Raw genomic sequence first — 19,623 nt, 5'->3', positions numbered from 1 at the left:
TGTGTGTGTGTGTGTGTAGAGGCGGTCTGTACTGTCAACAACGTTTCATGTAGATAATAGATTTAAGCAGAGGTGGATAAAAGTTTGTGTGTTTGTGAATGCATGTATGTGTGTATTTGCATGCATGTGTTTTCTGATGCGTTGCAGGGATGTTGGAAAGTTGGAAATTCTGACTTCACAGCAGCAGAACAAAATTTATGAACACAGAGTAGAACATTTTCAAGATGCAGTTTCGTGTTTCATCAACATGTGAACACACAACCTGCCAGCTTGGAATTTACAACTTCCAACTTTGAATGTGTGTCTGTCGGCCTACTAACGTGTGGCATGTGTGTATGTTTGCTTGCACGTGGGCGAATTAACCTCTAAGCCTTTTCTAACAACAAGTAACCAAGTGTGATGAGCTCATCCCAACCTCTCAAAACCTTTTAGAGCAGAAGTTGATCACTTTGTCCTGGAGGTGTAACTGGAATGTTTGTCGACTTTGTGTCGGAGAGAAGGAGGACTGAATAACTGACAGAGAAAGTTGGTTGATCTTAACATGGTAATTTAAGATAAGTGTGTAACGGTTTGTGCTCTTACAAGCCATGTCTGAGTCACTGATCCAGTGTGTGTGTGTGCATGTTGTGGATGAGACCATACCTGTATGGTACCCGCTCATATGTCTATACACCCCTACATCACATATATAACACCCTTATTTTGATTTTGCTCATATTTTTTAATGTTTTTTAATTTTGCATTGTTCTTCATTTTCATTTCTTTGTGCTTGTTTCTCTCCATTTTCCATTTTCTTTTCTTTTTCATATGCTTTTGTATTTCATCCCTTCTGTACCATTTGCTTTGCTTGTAAGCATGACTTATATTTGAAATAAACAAAAAAACTGAAAAAGAAAAATCGAGTTTTTGCTGCAGCAGGTGTTACAGTAAGTGTAAAGCACTCTCGAAGGAAGATCATCTTTGTGCAAGAATCCCGTTTTCCTGTTTCAAGTTTGTCTCACAAGTTTTTCCAGTGAGCACGGGTCAAATCACGTCTTACACTTTTGGATTGAGAAACAAATAATTAATGGACTGAGCTGTCAATACATTTTGTCTCCATTAGCTGACAAAAAGATTATTTTCCACTTCAATGAACTCACAACCTTGTGCCGAAAAAAAAAAAAACATTTAGCATTTATACTCCCTCTATTGTAAACTTAATCTCTTGCTCTCAAGCATGCACACACACATGTAAACACACACTCCCGCTGCAGTGGGGTTCAATATGTGGTCCGGGGTTCAATCTGTTCACCTCAGGAAATCATAACAGCAAACAGCGCACAGCATGGGCTCAAATTTCCCCGCTTTCATCCCAAACTATCTAACCCTCGCTGGCTGCCTTTCCTTATTCTCTATCTAGAGTTATTTCTTCTTATCTCACCAAGCTTCTTGTTTTTGATCTCATTTTCTTCCACGAATCTGTTTCATCACGCACCACTTGTTTCCCTCATGCTGGGTTTTCTTTCTCACAAATTATAATGTTTATGTTACTCAAAGTCCTCCTCCCTGGCCTCCTTCTACGTCTCCTCTGTCCCTCCTCCTCTAGCTATCGTCCATCCTCTTTCTTTTCATACCCTTTCTCTCTCCTCTGGGGCCCAAAAAGCTAAGGCAGGGGTCAGTTTCAACCACTCACATCTCTCTTTTTCTTATGCCTGTGTGCCGGCAATAGCTGTGGCCAGAGGCATTATGTTTCCGTGTTGTCTGTTGATATGTACGTCCCATTATTGTAAACGCAATGTCTCAGGAACGCCTCAAGGGAATTTCTTCAGATTTGGCTCAAACATCCACTTGGACTCAAAGATGAACTGAGTAGAATATGGTGGTCAAAGGTGACCTTACAAAACACGTTTATGGCCATAACTCAAGAATTGATGCTGTAATTATGACAATTTCACACAGATGCTTAATGGGACATGAAGGGAACGATGAAGTGATGAGATTTCTTTTTCCCAGGACATCATTATGTCCAAAAACACTTTCTGACCATTATTCAATAGCATAACTCAGAAACAGAAGGGGAAATTGTGAACATATTTCACAGTTGGTCGGACACTAAATTGGCAACACTTTTGACTCAAAGGTCATTGTGACCTCATAATAGTTCTTTTAGACATAATTGAAAGGACCAGTGTTCAGGATTTAGTGGCATCTAGCAGTGAAGTTGCAGATTGCAACTAACTGAACACCCCTCCCGTCTGTATTTGATGAGTTGGTAATGAGAACAGACTGTGAAGTGTAAGGAGAAACTACGCTGGCCATAAAATTCACAAAAAAAAAACCACTAAAGGCCCTATCTACAGCCAGTGTTTGGTCCCTTCAGTTGGACTTCGTGGAAGGAGACCTGCAGTGTCTGTAGATAAATTCTAACGTAACAAAAACATAATTCCTATATTCAGCTGATTATACACTAATGAAAACATTCCCACGAATATTATATTCAGTTTCTGCCAATAGATCCTTCTAAATGTCACACACTGGACTGTTAAAAATTAATTGGGAAATTCCAGATTTCACACACATGGTGACTGGGATGACACAATAAAACAATAAGAAGGACAGTACGCACTTTCATCTTTCCAACTCCTCCATTCTGCCTTTCACTTACTGCCTTATTCTGAATTTAAAGTGACTCCAAACAATGTACTGGAGCGGACCTTGTTAGTTGTGATACACCTACAGCTCATATAGCCGTTGCCTCTAAAAATGCCAGGAGAGAACAAAAGCACCACATTTTCTATAGCTATACTATAAGAATCCATCTTAATATACAGTACATGTTTATCTATTTAGCCAATACATCTATGATAATCCTTCATCAGTCAGTTCAAACATGTACATTCACAGAAATTAACTTACATTTTGCTAAAAATTACTCTTTAAATCCTTCCTCTGTTTCAGGTCCCAGCCCTCCCCCCTCTTCACTCACTATTGCACCTTTCTTGTCTCTTCCGCTCCTCCCTCCCATATTATTTAGCTGGTTTCTTTGGGCCTTTCAAATTGAGAAAGTGGACACACTCCTCCGTCGACCAGCAGCTCTGCCTGTGCGTCTCCCATTAACCTGAGCCACAAGAACTCATTCGGCGGATAACATAGAGCCAGGATTAATATTTCCTGCAGGGTAGCACCTCACTGAAATAGAAACACTCTGGCTGCATAAACACCCTCCCTCTGTGAGCCCATCTCAACAGATTACCGCTCCTCCTTGCGATTAAACAAATTTCACCAAGATTACAGCTTTACCGTTTCTGGACTGCTCTGCCTGCATGCTCATTTAGTTATTAGCCCGCTGACATAAATCCCTGGTCCAAAAGTATACGTGCAACTAAGACCTCATGTACTTGCACGCACTTCATGAGGTGAAATACATAAATATGTACATACGCCCACCCACATTCGAGTTGGATATTGATGTGGCGAAGCTCAAAAAGCAACTTCTGTGCTCTGCCATGCACCTGCTCTTTTTTTTTAAAACTCCTTTCTTTCCTTCCCACCGTCTATTTCTTCGAGCAGAGGATGATTAACACTCTGAAATCCCACCAGTTCTTCCGAATCAGCTTTGAAAGTTAAAATCCAAAGTGATCCTCCTCTCAGATTACCCTCCTCCTGCGCACACACACCTTCTAATACACGACCCCACCCCGCCACTCTTCTTCCAACCAAACCAGGTTCAGTGTGTTTGCATGTTGCACTAATCTTCAGCCAACAAAAGGAACGGAGAGCGCCGCCTTAGGTCACACATGTCACGTCTAATGAAAGGCCTCAACCGGAGAGGGGCTGGCTTTACACCCAGAGAGTAAACAAACACAGATGACCTTCATGATTTTACACACACATACACACACACTTGATTTATAGTTCAATTAACAACAAGAATGATAGTGGTGGCATTTAGGCTGCGTGAGTACGGTTCAGATCACCACAGTGCGAGGTCAAGATAGCCAGCAGGCGACATGAACTGCAATACAATTTTCAAGTGTGAGAGGCCAAAGAGCAACATAATGGCAGCTGAGGTCACATGGTTCAAAGAAAGTGTGTGTGTAAATGTGGGCAAGTACATTTATGCGAGAGAGTGTGTGTGTGTGTGTGTGTGAATGTATGTATGTGGCCATTTGTGTGCCCCAGCACTCATGATGCTGTCAAAAGGAAAACCTTGTATCTCCAATTATTAGACAAATATTCACAAACTTCTTGGTTTGGTAATGTCCAAAATTTCTCTTCTTTAAGCTGAAAACAACAATGTTTTTCATCCGCATCACACTCCATGCATATAGATCTGCATGTGTTCCTGCATTTGCAGTTTATCTCCAGTCTGTGTGTGTGTGTTACTGCAGGGGGCTTTTTAGCCATCATGTTATGTAATGAAGGACACTGTCACTTAAAGGGTTTGACTGCTCTGCCCTGATTCAAGTCAGACAGATAAGCAATACTCAATATAGCGGATGCAAACATATGGGCCACAATTGCACGCAACAAATGGGATCCCTTTTCCATGTCACCCTCTCTCTTTCTCTCTGACACACACATCATAATGACACCAGGATATGGTGTCAGGGTAATATATCAAGGGCATTTTGGGCCTGTTGATGTGATTTTAAGCGACAGTTTGGTCCTTTTGGGGAAAATGGTGCAATTCTATTGAGCTTGAAAATCATACTTGTGCACTGAATATACCCTTAAATATATCACTTAAATGGAGCCGCATTCACTCACCACATCTTCAGGCTGTGTTTTCATATGTTGATTCCACTTTCTAATATGACATGCTTTATAAAGGTTAATTAATGTAACGTTTGGTCATAGGAAATCCCTTTAGCTGGTGCAGAACCTCGTCCAGTACAACTTGCTTTGTTTTTTTGATAGCTCTTTGATCAGTCTTGATGGCTTATTAGAAAGCGAGAAACTCATGACTCTTTATAATGACTTCCATTTATAACTGCAGACTTGATGACTTGTTAGAAAGTGATTAAGTCATTGACAAAGGGTCATGAGTTTCTCAGTTTTCAATTCGATATCATTAGGTCTGCAGTTACAGAAGTTAGTAAATCATAGTAAAGAGTTCTTCCATTACCGCAATCTGCAGGGGGCTGCAATTATAGGGATTTATGGTAATAACTCTTTAATAAAGGGATTTTGTTAGGCTGGTCTGCAGCCCTGTAAGTGGTTGAACAATTACTGTATGATGAATTTAAAACAAAATCACAGGAAGTTATGCTTGAAGATAATACACACCAGCCAGAGGGATTTTTCACAACCTGGCAACCATAAACCTGTCAATAATAATGTATAACTACTAATATATCATTAACAGATCATTCATTAACCATAGATGAAGCCACTTAACTTATTAACCCTTTGTAGGGGTCTTGGGAAGTAATTTCTTCTCTCTCAGAATACACTAGAGACACCACAGCATTGTTATCGAATATGAAGTTTAATTACGTTTTCTGTTAGGTTGTATGAAATGGTCAGGAACATTTTGTGGGAATGTGTACTTAACAGCTCCAGCTCAGTACTGGACTACAAGATCCCTAAGGTGGATCCACAGACATCAAATCAATATAAAACCTCCAGTTTGGGGAATAGCAACATTATCCTATACTCTAGTGACAGAGAGCAGAGACTGAGTTAGTGTGTCTTCAAGCATTTTTTAGATGTTAGGACCTAAATAACATTTGTAAATAGGAGGTCGGGTGTGCTCACAGTGCCATGTAATGATGATGTTCTCCATAGGCTCCCACTAATCGTTTATAAAAGGCTGTAGACGAGATCAGTCACATGCTCATGAAAATAAACTGAAATCCTCATACAACAACGTATGTCAAATAAAAGTGTTAACTGATTTATTAATTAACTTTCCAAGACACTTTCTTTCTCCTTATTCTTAATTCACAGATATTTTTTATAACCTCTGAAGGCATTTTAGTGAAACCTTGTTTATCTAACCCTGCGTGATCACTGATGTACATTGTGTATTCATGTTGGAAGACACACATCAACAAGCCTGGCAATCCACACATCTAGTGTGCTATCCTGTTTCTCTGCTGAGCTCAGCCTCTCTGTTGTTGGTAATTTTACTGTGACTTCCTCTAGTTTTAAGTAAGAGTGAAAAAAAGACACTCCAGGCAGGAAGCAAATCACACCAGTGTGAGCCTTAAATACCTGCCATGTGAGAAAATACGTATGCACTAAGAAGTGAAGAAAGCTAGTTTCTTCCTCAACTTTCTTAGCTCCCCTCCATCTCCCCTGCCTTCTGATCACCTCCGGGTCGAGTTGTCACTCCCTATCACCTCCTACCTGTCACCAGTGTGTGTGTGTGTGTGTGAGCATGTCTGCATGCATGTATGCTTGCAAGTAAATGTGTTAAAGTGTGCACACATATGCGTCTCCGTCACCACTTGCCGCAATTCCTCCCAAAGTGAAAGGACATATAAGTTGACAGCTTCCTGCTTGCATCAGATGTGACAATTCCCTCCCTGCAGCTGCTTTACCTTCCTCTCTCCTCTTCTCTTGCTCCTCCTCAGTCCTGCCGGGCTTCACTGGGCCCCACACACACTTAACTTTGGGTCAGCGCCCACTGACTCAAGGGTTCGGCTGTGTGTTGTTTCTGTGTTTGTCTGTTTATCAGGGTGATGCTGAAAGCGTTGACATATGAAAAGTAGAAAGATTGGCAGCTTTTTATCTGTCACACCTTGAAGGTGCCATTTCCATTTTTAAGGCTGTGTAAAATAGTTGATTTTTAAGATGGAAGTTTTGTCTGTCATAGTCAAACCCATATCAGTCAAAAGTGAAGTTCATAAGACCAGCAGACACACAGTGAGTTGGCCCCTGTAGCTCCATTTCATCCTTCTTCCAAACTTCTAATGGGCCATCTGTCTACAGCTTCAAGCATGCATGAAAACCAGCTAAAAACAACCCAGATAACTCTGTTAGCTACTTGGAAACTTTGAATTTAGCACAAAACTGCATTTCTTCCATTTTCAAGGTGGCTGAAAAAAGGAAAAATCACTTGGCAGCCTCTGTGCCAGAGGGAAAGGCTAAGTTAGCTTGTTAGTATGAAAACACTCAGATGATACCTGGATCAAACCGCTGAATAATACCCTAGAAATCTACAGTATATAGTAGGATACTTGAGGGCTGAAAATCACCATTCCACGTTTCTTTCATTTTCAACGTGGTGTAAGAAAAGAAAAAACAGCTCAATATACTTTAAGACCTTTCAAAGGGTTTTATGTTCTCAGCAATGTTTTTTCAGTCAAATGTTTAATGTATGTTTTCTGGGTATCAGTGGTTGAACTGATAGTTACCATTCAAACTGCATTTGAAGTGTCCACCTCCCGTATTCTTTAACCATTTGAAATGTAAAGATAGCCCTTACTCTTTACCAAAGTCACATCAAGGGATATACCCTGAGAACATAAGGATGAGCCCATAAAAATAACAACCACATTTCCTTTATTTTTCAAGGTAATTGGAAAAAATCAGAAGGGTAAAGCTTTTTTTTTAGCATAAAACCACAAACACTGGGATTCTGCCTGCATCTAAGAGCTGAACAATAACCCACATGGCTATGAAAGCTATTTGAAAACTGAAAAATCATTATATGTGTCATCATTAATCCTGTTTGTCATACATATTACAATCACAGCTCTCTACGTCTTGAGAAATGAGCAGTCAGATGTAAATGTAGGTGTAAATTGCGATGAAAAGCATGTTCGACTTTCATTTATTTGGTGCACAATTAGAGTGTACAAGCAGAAAGGTTTCCATCAAACTAATTGTCAACCTTGTTTTTTAAAATAAATGTTAGCTACAGACTGGCTGTAGGCTATAGTAGCAGTTTTAATTACTTCATCAGTTTAGTTGTGTTAACCTTCCCTTGGGCTAAGGCTACCAGTAGTCAACATTAGTTTTTAGAAAATTATCTCACCTAAATGCTGAATGTTAAAACATGTATATTACATTTCCGAAGTATCAACCTACTGCAGAAACACAAAACTACTTCTGTGTGCACAGTTCACAGGGTGTGCGTGTGTGTGTGTGGTTAAGATGTAAAATGTCATCTTCTCACTCTTTATCAGTAATCGTCAGTGACAGCGAAGCTGATTTTAACTGTATCTTTGATGAAAAGAGGAACAATGATTGACAAGGGAGCAATGACAACAGAGGCAAAATAAAGAGATTGTGACACGGGGATATCTGACACAGTCTTTTTACTTTTCAGTGGATTATGTGAAAGCTTTGTTTTCATAGATAAACCTCATGAATGATGGTGTCTAGAAACTGGGATGTGGTTTTGGCCTGAACACAGATGGTGAAAGTATACATGCATCAGCCATTACATTATGACCACCTGCCATTTTGCGTAGGTCCCCTTTTTGCCACCAAAATAGCCCTGACCCGTAAAGGCATGGACTCCACTAGACCTCTGAAGGTGTGCTGTAGTATCTGGTACCAACACGTTAGCAGCAGATTCTTTAAGTCCTGTAAATTGTGAGGTGGGGCCTCCATGGATCGGAACAATTAAACAATGCTTAGGTAGGTGGTATGTGTCAAAGTAACATCCACATGAATGGCAGGTTTCCCAGTAGAACATAGCCCAAAGCACCACACTGCCTCCGCCAGCTTGCCTTCTTCCCATAGTGCATCCTGGTGCCATGTGTTCCCCAGTTAGCGATGCAAACGCACCTGGCCATCCACAAAATGTAAAATAAAATGTGATTCATAAGACCAGACCACCTTCTTCCATTGGTCCGTGGTCCAGTTCTGATGCTCACCATTGTAGGTGCTTTCGGCAGGAGACAGGGGTCAACATGGGCACCCTGACTGGTCTGCAGCCCCATACGCAACAAACTGCTCTGCACTGTGTGTTCTGACACCTTTCAATCTGAACCAGCATTAACTGTTTCAGTACAGTAGCTCGTCTGTTGGATCTGACCACACAGGCCAGCCTTAGCTCCCCACGTATTAATGTATCCCACCCACTGACAGGTGCCATGATAACCAGATAATCAGTGTTATTCACTTCACCTATCGGTGGTCATAATGTTATGGCTGATCGGTGTAGTACGGACATGAGAAAAACTAGAAAGGAGGAAGGAGACAATCACAGGCTGATGGATTGATGAGTCCAGTGGAGGGACTTCACTGATCTTTCCCAATGTGTTTTTTATGTGGTCTGTCTGTGGTGGATAGTAGTGACTTTTATTGAGTATAAACAGTGGTGCCAATTTTGAAAACTGTACTGTTAAATAAAAACTTAACTAAACAAATTGAATTTAACTGGAAGGCCAGAGACAAAACGATTATCTGTGAAAGTGCATCCACATGTGCAGTTACAGGATCAATACTGTGTGCATTAATGCATGAACAGGACATGAGGATGTACAGGAAACATGTACTGTGCTTAATGTATTCAGGACATTTTACATTTTAGTAATCAATAGTCGTGCTACAGAGACAGACAGTGGATTCCTCTGTTTGGAGAGTTACACTAATATTAGTTGGAACTAATCACTGAGTGTGTGTTCTGATCTGGGTGGAGTAATTGATTGTTACAGGACATTAGCAAAGTCTCATCTCAGTGTGGCTGTAATGTGATGGGAGAGCAGACGACCTCGCTGTTATATAACATGTTATCGAGTAATAAGGAATCGTGGGAGAAGTAACCTGGAGGTAACTTAAGGAACATCAAGACCTACATATTTTATATAGGGCAAGTTTTTCTTGTCGCAGAAAAATTGAAATCATTTTCTACAAATGCGTTTGTAATAATTACAGGACAAATTATACAATTTTCAGCAAAAACAAAACAAAACCATTCTTTTGTTTAATTTTCATATTACGGGGAACCCTGGTAGCTTACAGTAGAGCGCCTATATTCCAAGGACCAGCTTACCACAGGGTCAAATCCAACCTGTGGCCCTTTACTGCATGTCATTCCCCCTCTCTTTCGCCCTTTCATGTCTGTCTTCAGCTGTATCAAATTAAAGTCCAAAACAATTATTTTAAAAAAAAGTACTTTAGCAGAGTAAAACATGGACATTTAAGGCCTTTATAGGAATGTTGGCTTGAATTGGATCCTTTTGTGAGGGGAACTGTCTCAAAATATTTCAGGGACCGGAACTAATGTGTGCAAACTGGAGAATGAGGTAAGAGCTGATTGAATTTGTGGTTATTGTTACAACTGAAATATCTCAAACTCCTGGAGAACTGATTATTGATTGATTTGATGGGACAAAGCAAATCATTTTCTACATTTTGGCAGGATGTGATGTCAGTAACAAGCTGTCTGTTTGTGATAGATTGTGAGTGAAGCTAACAACATCTTGGAGATAAATGGCTCTAAGATGGTTAAAAAAAGCAGCAGCAGGATGACAAATTGACAGTATATAAAAACTGACCCAGTTCATTGATAATATCCCTTCGTCATTGGCGGTCTCCAAAAGCTATTTCTGTCAATCTACCCCACCCTGCCAGCGATAATCTTTTAACCAGCTGCGTGGCCATCTTCGCTCTTTCAAAGGCATCCGCAGAAACTCTCATGAAGCTCAGCCAACGCTCCATAAACACTACATAGCCTGGAGACAGGTGAAGTTTTTGTTGCAGATTAAAAGTCCAAATCAGCAAGTTGTTTGAGCGGCGAGCCAAGAGAAGAGTGCGTGGAGGCCCGAGGCGCTGTGCTGCAATGAGTCAGAGAGGGGATGAGGAGCAGAGAGATACTGGAGGAGAGGAAGACAAACGATATGATTTAAAGAGGGAGGGAGGAGGGGGGGACCGATTTAGGGCTGAGTTTAGGTGAGGAGGGGGCAGAGAGAGAAAGAATAAAAAGACTGAAAGGAGAAATATTTAGAAAAATGAAGAAAAAAAGAGTAGAGAAAGTGATTTGCATCTTACATCAGGAGGCGTTTAAAGTCTTTTTGTTGTGGGAAGGAAATATTTAGAAAGAGACAATTTTACGTCATAATCTAATGCAGATTTTCACAAATACACACGCATGTACAGTGTATATAAAAGGATTGACAATAAGATGATTATCTGAATTGATTAGAATGAATGAATGAGTGAATATAATATTCTGCTGCAAAATAAGGATCCAGAAATAGAGTAAATGTTAAACAGTATAAACTGTTTTTAGGCTCTTTTTCTTGTTGTACTTTATGTTTTTGGTGTTTCTTCCTTTGACATGTCTCCTTTACCTATTCTTTAGTTAATGATTTCCTACGTTTCCCAGAATTTCATCCCTGAAACTCAAAAATGCTCCCAGAAAGACACCATCTGTAGCTATATTTTTAACAGAACTAGGGTGGATTACACACTCAAACAAACTGTACACACACATACACCATTTCTGTACATGAGATACTTGTGGCTGATAAAACAAGCATGATTGTAATATCTGACACCGAAAGTGCTTCATGCCATCACAAAAGCCCCTGCAGGAGACACTTTGTGTGGCGCCCTCCCTGAGATCATCACACCCACAAACATTTTGTAGATGAGCAGAGAAGTGGCCAAAGGGACTCACTTTTCCATTTGGTAGGTTGAGTGTGAACAAGCTGCCCCTGGCTGTCGCTGTCAGGTCAGTCATACTCTAGGTTGTGCGTGTTTTGTGTACCTGTCCATATGTGTGTGTGTGTGTGTGTTTGTGTGTGTGATAAAAGGGGCTAAACACATGAGCCTTGTTAGCGAAACAGAGGCACCAGTGTTTGAATTATTGATCAAGGGAGTGAATACCATCAACACTGTAAATTCAGCAAATGCACAGGGAGCAGACACGTGTTTATTCAAAGTGATGAGTATGCCTGTGTGTGTTTGTGTGTGTGTGTGTGTGTGTGTGTGTGTGTGTGTAGGTGTGAATGTGTGTGTATGTGTGTGTTAGTTGTGAGACAAAAAGGGAGTTGTCATCAGCTGTGGGAAGGAGGTTGTAATCGTCAGCCAGAGTGTGTTTCTAGCTGATAGTCAAATAAGATATATAGATGAGTGAATGTGTGTGTGTGTGTGTGTGTGTGTGTGAGATGCTGTCATTCCTTTGCATTTGTAGCATCCAAACACAACAAGCCCCGGGTCCAAACATGACCATATTGCAGGAAATCTTGCCCGTATGTCGTTCAGCAAAAATGCTGCTAGTCAAATACAGCTGAGTGGAATTTATCGCAGAGGACACACACAACAAAACACACATAAACACACAGAAGGGAGATGAGCCGCTTTGAATAAAAAATGTATCTCAGCAAGCACAAACTGACTAAATTAAAAGCAGTAATTTAGGAAGCTGACTATAAAATGCATTAAAAACATGAATGAACTATCTGTGTTTCAATTTTATGGGTGTATTGAAATCAAAGCTCTTCCCAAATTTAAGGTCACATGACACCAATAGTTTAACTTCATCTTAACAAAGGCGATGGCTCCAGTTGTTGGAACTACAACACCTGATTTTGCGAGTGCATGTGTTCAGGATCAAGTTCAAGGTTATGGCTCAAACGGCCCTGCTTCATGCTAACACACTGTAACAGTCATATTAAAACTTATAACCAATCAATAATGGTTTTACAATAGGAAACTATGAAATTTAAATTTAACATCAAGTGCTTCATTAATGTGTCACAATCACTGGCTAAGTATCACAACCATTATATGACAGGTGTCACTATTACTCTGCTAATCTTATAATATTCTTTAACAGCTCCCTAAACCACCACTACCTTCTCTCTATGTGTTTAGTTTTTGGTAGTGTAGATTTAACAAAGATTTCATGTTCATATATGTTTTTTTAAGGCAGGATTCATTCTCCCAGTGGATTCTTGGAAAGCTTTCTCAAAGAGCAGAGCTCTTCCTGCCAAATCTAACTGCATAACTAGCTGAACAGTCCTAGAAACCCTGGAACCCCTGGAAACAAAGACAAAAAAAATCCTATCAAGATGGCTGTAAAAGGTCACTGAATATTGATATGACTGCAAGTGATGATTTCTGGTTATGTCTGTTCTGGTTAACCTGTTAACCCAAACTCCACCACATACCCCACAGATGTAGAATTACACACCACCATCTCTTTTCACACATACATAACCGCCACACATACCGGCAGGCAAGCAGGAATCACGAAAAACTACACACACACACACATTTACACACAGGCAACTTCCGCACCACGAAGACAGCCTCTCCTGGGATGAGACGATGTACTGTAACTGAACTGCGTGCATGTGTGTGTGTCTGTCTGTGTGTGTGTGTGTGTGTGTGTGTGTGTGTGTGTGTATGGGTTCCAGCTGTTCAGGAAAACCCTCACAGGGGACTAACTATGCACATCTGGGTAACAGAGGATGTTTGTTGTCTCATTCACTGACAGACTGATGTTTCAGAATCCAGCTGTGCAGCTATTCCAGTGTCAACAATTAGTCACCAGTGTTTCCGCTTCTTTTCTGTCAACCGTTTGTTTGGGATTCAAACAAGTACAACACATCAAAAATTAGTGAAGCAATGCAATTTCATCTAAATGTGTAACCTTGATTCAGCCTGGTCTATCATTGGAGATTAAACTACATGTTGAGCACTAATTTACATTCTGTGTATGTGTGTGTGTGTGTGTTGTTCTCCAGGACACTGACAGACCTGCTGAAGCAGCAGGGAGGTGAGGCGAGCACGGTGGAAAACGCCACGGCCAGTTCGCCCAGCGGAGGGAGAGCCAACGGCATCTCGGCCAGGATGCTGCGCAGCAGGAGTGGTGAGTGCTGAGAGAGAGAGCACATACACACACATAATACACAGGTACCTCCGGGATAACGCAGCACACTCGCAGTTCTACTTCCTGCAGTAGAAAATCTCTACAGGTTGGCGTGAGAAAAACACAGTGAAATTGTGTGTGTGTGGTCAGTCATAAAACACAACTTTAGAGGAGCTTAACAAATGCAGTTTGGGTTCAGCTTGTTTTGCATGTTTCTCTTTTTCTCTGAACGGTATTATACACAGGGTCACACATGTAATGAATTTCACTCAAATTTATTATAACAGAGGAGTTTTGAATCTACAGTCTAACGCTATAACATTTACCCAGGATCAACAAATTAACCATCTCACATTTCCATCCATCCATTATCCACACCCATTTAAAGCAGGGTTGCAGGGCCGTAGCAACCATAGATATAGAAACATAGATAACGCATTCTCAATTTGACGTGTGTCTGCATATTCGCCATATTGGGAAGGTCTGCAGACTCCCTACTGAGAAATCCAGGAGGAAAGATAAAGACATTTAAAGAAAAGAAATTTACACCACATAAAGTGGCACAAACTCTCTTAGTTGTCCTTCTCCCCATACTTTACACCACGCACGTACTGTACAAAATCACACACACATATTACTGTATTTAATTTTTTAAAAATACATGACAACCTAAAAAGGAGAGGAAGACACAAACCAGAGTGTTTATCTGTTACTACAGAGAAAAAGCTTTGTAAACGCTTTAAGACATATGCTCCATGTAGCTCATGATTTATTTGCTGATTCTGTTTAGTAACATTTTCTTTTTTTCGATACACAACTTTTCTCCTCACTTAGGTTTTTGTGAATAAAAATGGGTGGTTGGAAACGCACCTATTGACACGTTTTCAGTGCTGCTGCTCTGCTTGAACACCATTTCTGCGTTTAACAGTCAACAACCAATCTAGTTGAATAGGGAGTAGTGGTTCAACACACACTAATGTACAGAGTATTTTAAACAGGGATGCACCGATACCACTTTCTTTCAGACAAATACAAGTACATTTGGGTACGTGCCAATACCGAGTCCGATATGAGTACTCGGCATAAGATCCCATGTTTTTTTTTCTGCTAAATTTGTCCAGCATTAATATCCCTAAAAAGACATCTTCTCCTTCTACCCAAATAAACATTTCAGAAAAAATAAAAAATATGCAGATTTCTCAGTCTATGTTCAGATTTCTTAAACTATCCCCAAACTGCTGACATTGCTCCTCCTCCGTGTCGGGCCTGATACTGGTATCAGTATTGGTGCATCTCTAATTTTAAATCTTATGTCTGGGATACATTATTGGCGCTGGCTGGTGAGACGTATTTTAGGCAGGGCTTAGGGAAGAAGACAGAGTGAACAATAGAACTCCTCATCTGTAAGTAGAACACATGCTTGTTGCACGTGCAAAACTGGTGCACCACACACACACACACAAACACACAAACACACACACATTAATTGTTTAATTAGTATGTTAATGTAAGCAGGCTGCACCCCTATAGGCAGCATGTGGTGTTTTCCATACGTCCTCTATACGTGCAGATACAGCGGTCTGAATATAAAATTTTGACCAGGTGCACGCCACTCTATAGTATCACATTGTTAAGAGTGTCATCAGATTTTTTATATTTGAACCGTTGTTTAATTTGGTTGTGATTGTGTGCATGTGTGTCCCAATGTGTATGCGTGCTTGTGTGCCTGCAGTTGAACAAGTGAGCATGCATGTGTGTGTGTGTGTCAGGGAGAGAGAATGGGGTGGAGTGTCATGAGAGCGCGCCTGCAGCATCTACCTCTGATCTCTTGCAATGTAGAATTTCACACACTGCTAATGACATGATACGACATACTCAATGTGAGGGGCGCTTTAATCCAGAGTGTTTCATTGAACGTATTCACTTGAAAAAAGGGCAACGCACAGACGAGCTGGAACTAACAATAAAAAAAGAGGAAAACAGATGTTTGTTGGGCAAATCAGCCACACTGGCAGCAGCCTTATTATTTCATCTCCAAGTTGCTGAGTAAATGTTGTTTGTGGCCAGAGAGCACAGATTAGGCCTACAGTTAGAAGTGCATGCGCAAGAAATCTATAAAGCTGTGATGGACTGAATGGAAGAAGGGAGTTGCAGCAGTTCATTTCGCAGCATAACCTACGTGGCTGGTTTGTAATCATCAGATACTACAGAACTTGATGGCCCTGCAGTTATCAAATCATTAATATTTATGGACACATCAGTTGATCTCGGTAGATAACATGATCTCTGCTGGCTGACTAGCTGAAATTATCTGCTCGGTTGAAATTCTGCAGTTTTGTGTCTTGGCAGCGTGACTGACTACTATTGCTGCTAGTCAAAATAAAATGCACACACACACCCATGTAGAGTGGCTGTCCAATTGGTACTGTAGATGATGTATTATGTAATTTGGTAAGATTTATGCAGGTTGTCATTTGGATTTGGATTCCTTGAATGGCTTAATTTAGACAGTGTTTAGACTTGAAACAATACTTCACTGCAATACATATCAATCATTGAAAATATAATTACATTACTTTACTCATTCAACGGAAAAGTAATTACTTAGGCTACATTACATTTTATTTTTATTACTCCGCAGCACAGCTCCTTTATCATACATATATAAAATCTCACATATTCTGTATTTAACGTGTATAAACAAATAAAGACAGTGTGGTTTAACAAGCAGGCTGCATACATTTTGAAGATATTTACTGACCATAAACAGCTGAAGTTAGCTTAGCCCTGTTGATTCCTGAATGTAGGTTTATCAGTGGTCAAGCTCAGAACCCTTCAGCCATCGCTGACGACAATTTAGCCCCTGGGGGCAACGGCCAATGCTTCGGGGCTTCATCTCCAAGTTTCATAATCTGAGTATAGCAGGCAGAGTGTCACTTTGAGCAGGAAAGTCAGTCAATTAAGGAAACTTGGGATCCTAGTTCCATTTTGCTTCTTAACAATATAAAACAATAACAATAATAATTCAGCTTTTCAAGTATACCCTGACCTTAAGAACACACAACATACAATTACCTTAACTTTGGAGTTACTAGGAAATGCATTTTGGTAGAGGATAGCCACCTCCACACACTTCTGCACCAAGCAATATGATTGTGTTGGACCACTGTGTCCTCTAATATGCAGGGACCAAACTGATATCCATCAAACTAATTACTTAATATCAAATTATAAATATCAGATTACCAGATATAGTGTGTTGCCAACCCTGGATTTAGATCATATCTCAGTGCTTTCTGTCCTCTCTCTCCTCTCCTTCTCTTCCCAAATAATTACTACATATTTCAATCAGTCCTACAGGCTGAGCTCACTCCTGCTGTTCCTCCTGTTGCTGCCTTAAAAAAGGTTTAAGTCTTAAGGAATTTTAAATCTCCCACTGCTGAGAACCACTGACTGCTTGGGGATTGACACAATCATCCAGCAGCTCCTGGAGGGCCAGACGTCCTTCAGCTACTGGATGTTTTTCAAGCACAGTCTTGCAAAGTAAACAGCACGTGGCAGAAAATACTGAGTGAATGAAAAAGTATAAGTAAGTAAATGTAGGTGTGGGACATGAGTGAGTCCACTTCTTATTGTATGTCACAGTAATGAAAGGCAGTGAAATCAGTGTTGATGCTTATGTGTTCCATATTTATTATTAATTATTACACCTACTTCTTGCCAGTGGAGGAAAAACAAAAATCCTCATCAAATCACATTGTTGTCACTATGACAGGTAGTTTGGGAGAAAAAGTTAAGTTCGAACTCAGAACTTTGCCTGAAGACTGGCTTACAACACGTCACCTAAGCTGTCTACACATGAATTTTCTTTGGTTGTTACATGATTTTAAGAAACAGGTTGACATTTGAGGGTTGACACGTCAGCGCTTCACATCATGAATCACCTCCCTCTGTCCCAGATCTTCATCCTCTGTTCACCCTAATATACTCGTTTCTGAACTGTGCAGGAGTAGCAGGAATCTCTTTGCTTTATTTGTGCTTTGAAGATACTGTGAATTTAAGCTGGCAGAAACTGTATGAAAATACAAAATGTAATGAAATAGGTTCCCTAATTGAACCACAGGACAAAGTGGAACACTACATAGATTGCCTGGGCAGAATACAGATGAACGGTATTGGTTTTTCCACAGCAGACAAGATGGCAGAGGCCTTTGGAAAAAGTAATGCTCATTACACACACAGTAATTGAACGCATTTGAACTTACTGGGTGCAAGTGTTAAAAGGCCTGCTGCCATTTTCTCTGTGGCTGACAATGTCACACCAGTGTCTTCCTCTCACAAATGAAAAGTTGAATTCATAAACATAAATTACACGCTTAATTCAATACACTCCGGGGTTTTGCCGCTACGACTGTTAGCTGATGTTGGCAAACTTTAAATAGATGTTGGTGTGTAACTGACATTACTGAGTCAGTTTGACGACTTTGTAAATCTCTTATTTATGATTTAGCACACATTATCCTATTAGATGTCATAGTGGTAATACTGGAACAAAGTTACATAGGCTCGCTAGAAAGACACAGAAATTAAATGAATAATACATTTTCCACCTTGTAATCCTTTCTCCCCGTGTTGATTATTCATTTATCTCATTTATCGTCAGGCTACCTTCAAATGCTTTCACATTCAGCTCACGCAGTGGGGCCCAGTCACAATAATATGGAGGTGTATGATCACCTGCCACGATGACTTGTGGAGCCTTCAAATTCAACGCAAGACGGGTGATGGTTTGGGACTATGCATCAGGCATAAACCTAGCTTTAGTCATCCGAGGCATTTGATTTAAATTCCTCTGGTAAACACACACATATTCTGTTACTCTTAGAAGACTTTCTAACTTCTGTTTCACTGTGACTTAGAAATGTCAAAAAGTCAGAAGCTTTAAAGTCAGAGACAGTTTTTGAGATTTGAATGAACCATCAGCAGTTGATGTTAACTGGGGACAGGAGGCAAATATTTGGTCTCCAACAAACATGACTCATTGCAGAAAGAAAGCTTGAAGCAAAAAGGCGATGACCTATTTATCAAAGATGACTGCAGAAGTACTGTAGCATGACCCAGTAACAAATCACTCTTCCTAACACAAATTTCACCTTTTCTTGTCTCACTTTTTTTCTTCTACCCCAGCTGTCAGAGGAGTTGCTTTATGAGTGCTTGTCTTCTCCAAAATGTTTTCATGCACTCTCAACTCTTCCCTGGGGTCATGAGAGGCAAACTACTTATTCTTGTAAATTAATGATCTCAGGATGAATCTTTGCTCCCCTGCTCGTGCCATGTTGATTACTCTGACAAAAGGCATGTGTACGACCAACTCAGCAGATCGCACAGAGTGCAGATTATAAAGCGCGAGGGGGTGGGAGAGGGTTGTGTTTGTCTGCTCTGACTCTGCTGCAGACGGTAAATGATGATGCACACAGACTTTCACATATGATCTCACTGATGACAGACGTGGTACGAACTCCGATTCTCGCTTTATGCTCGTACCGCCGCTCACCCTCACACAGACTCACGGGGGGGACGTTAACATTTCATCTTGGTGATGACAGACGCCATGCAATGCACTCTCTCCTTCATCACTCTCCCCACAGCACTTAAGGCTCCTTTTATGTATCGTTTCACACACAAATACACACACTCAGAGATGCACATTTATACACAAAACACACAGTATATACTGAAACACGTGTCGGCCTCACTGCTTTTCTTGGTGTTTTTCATGGTCATGAGCACTCACAATAGCAGGCCAGTGCAAACAGCAGGCAGATGGTATACTTGTGTACTTGTATGTGTGTGTGTGTGTG

General features: G+C 40.5%; 1 protein-coding gene across 1 annotated transcript in view; it reads left to right on the top strand.

Moving 5' to 3' along the window:
- The window catches only part of shisa8b (shisa family member 8b), a 30,424-nt gene that overhangs the window by 757 nt on the left and 10,044 nt on the right, over positions 1-19,623 (top strand). Inside the window, exon 2 of the mRNA XM_035659535.1 lies at positions 13,626-13,762. Coding sequence (XP_035515428.1) covers positions 13,626-13,762 — 137 coding nt within the window. The remainder of the gene's footprint in view (positions 1-13,625; positions 13,763-19,623) is intronic.

The sequence above is a fragment of the Morone saxatilis genome, unplaced genomic scaffold, assembly GCF_004916995.1.
Source record: "Morone saxatilis isolate NCDOM2014 unplaced genomic scaffold, NCSU_SB_2.0 Contig1, whole genome shotgun sequence".
NCBI lineage: Eukaryota > Metazoa > Chordata > Actinopteri > Moronidae > Morone > Morone saxatilis.
This window is presented reverse-complemented; position numbering and strand designations above follow the sequence as displayed.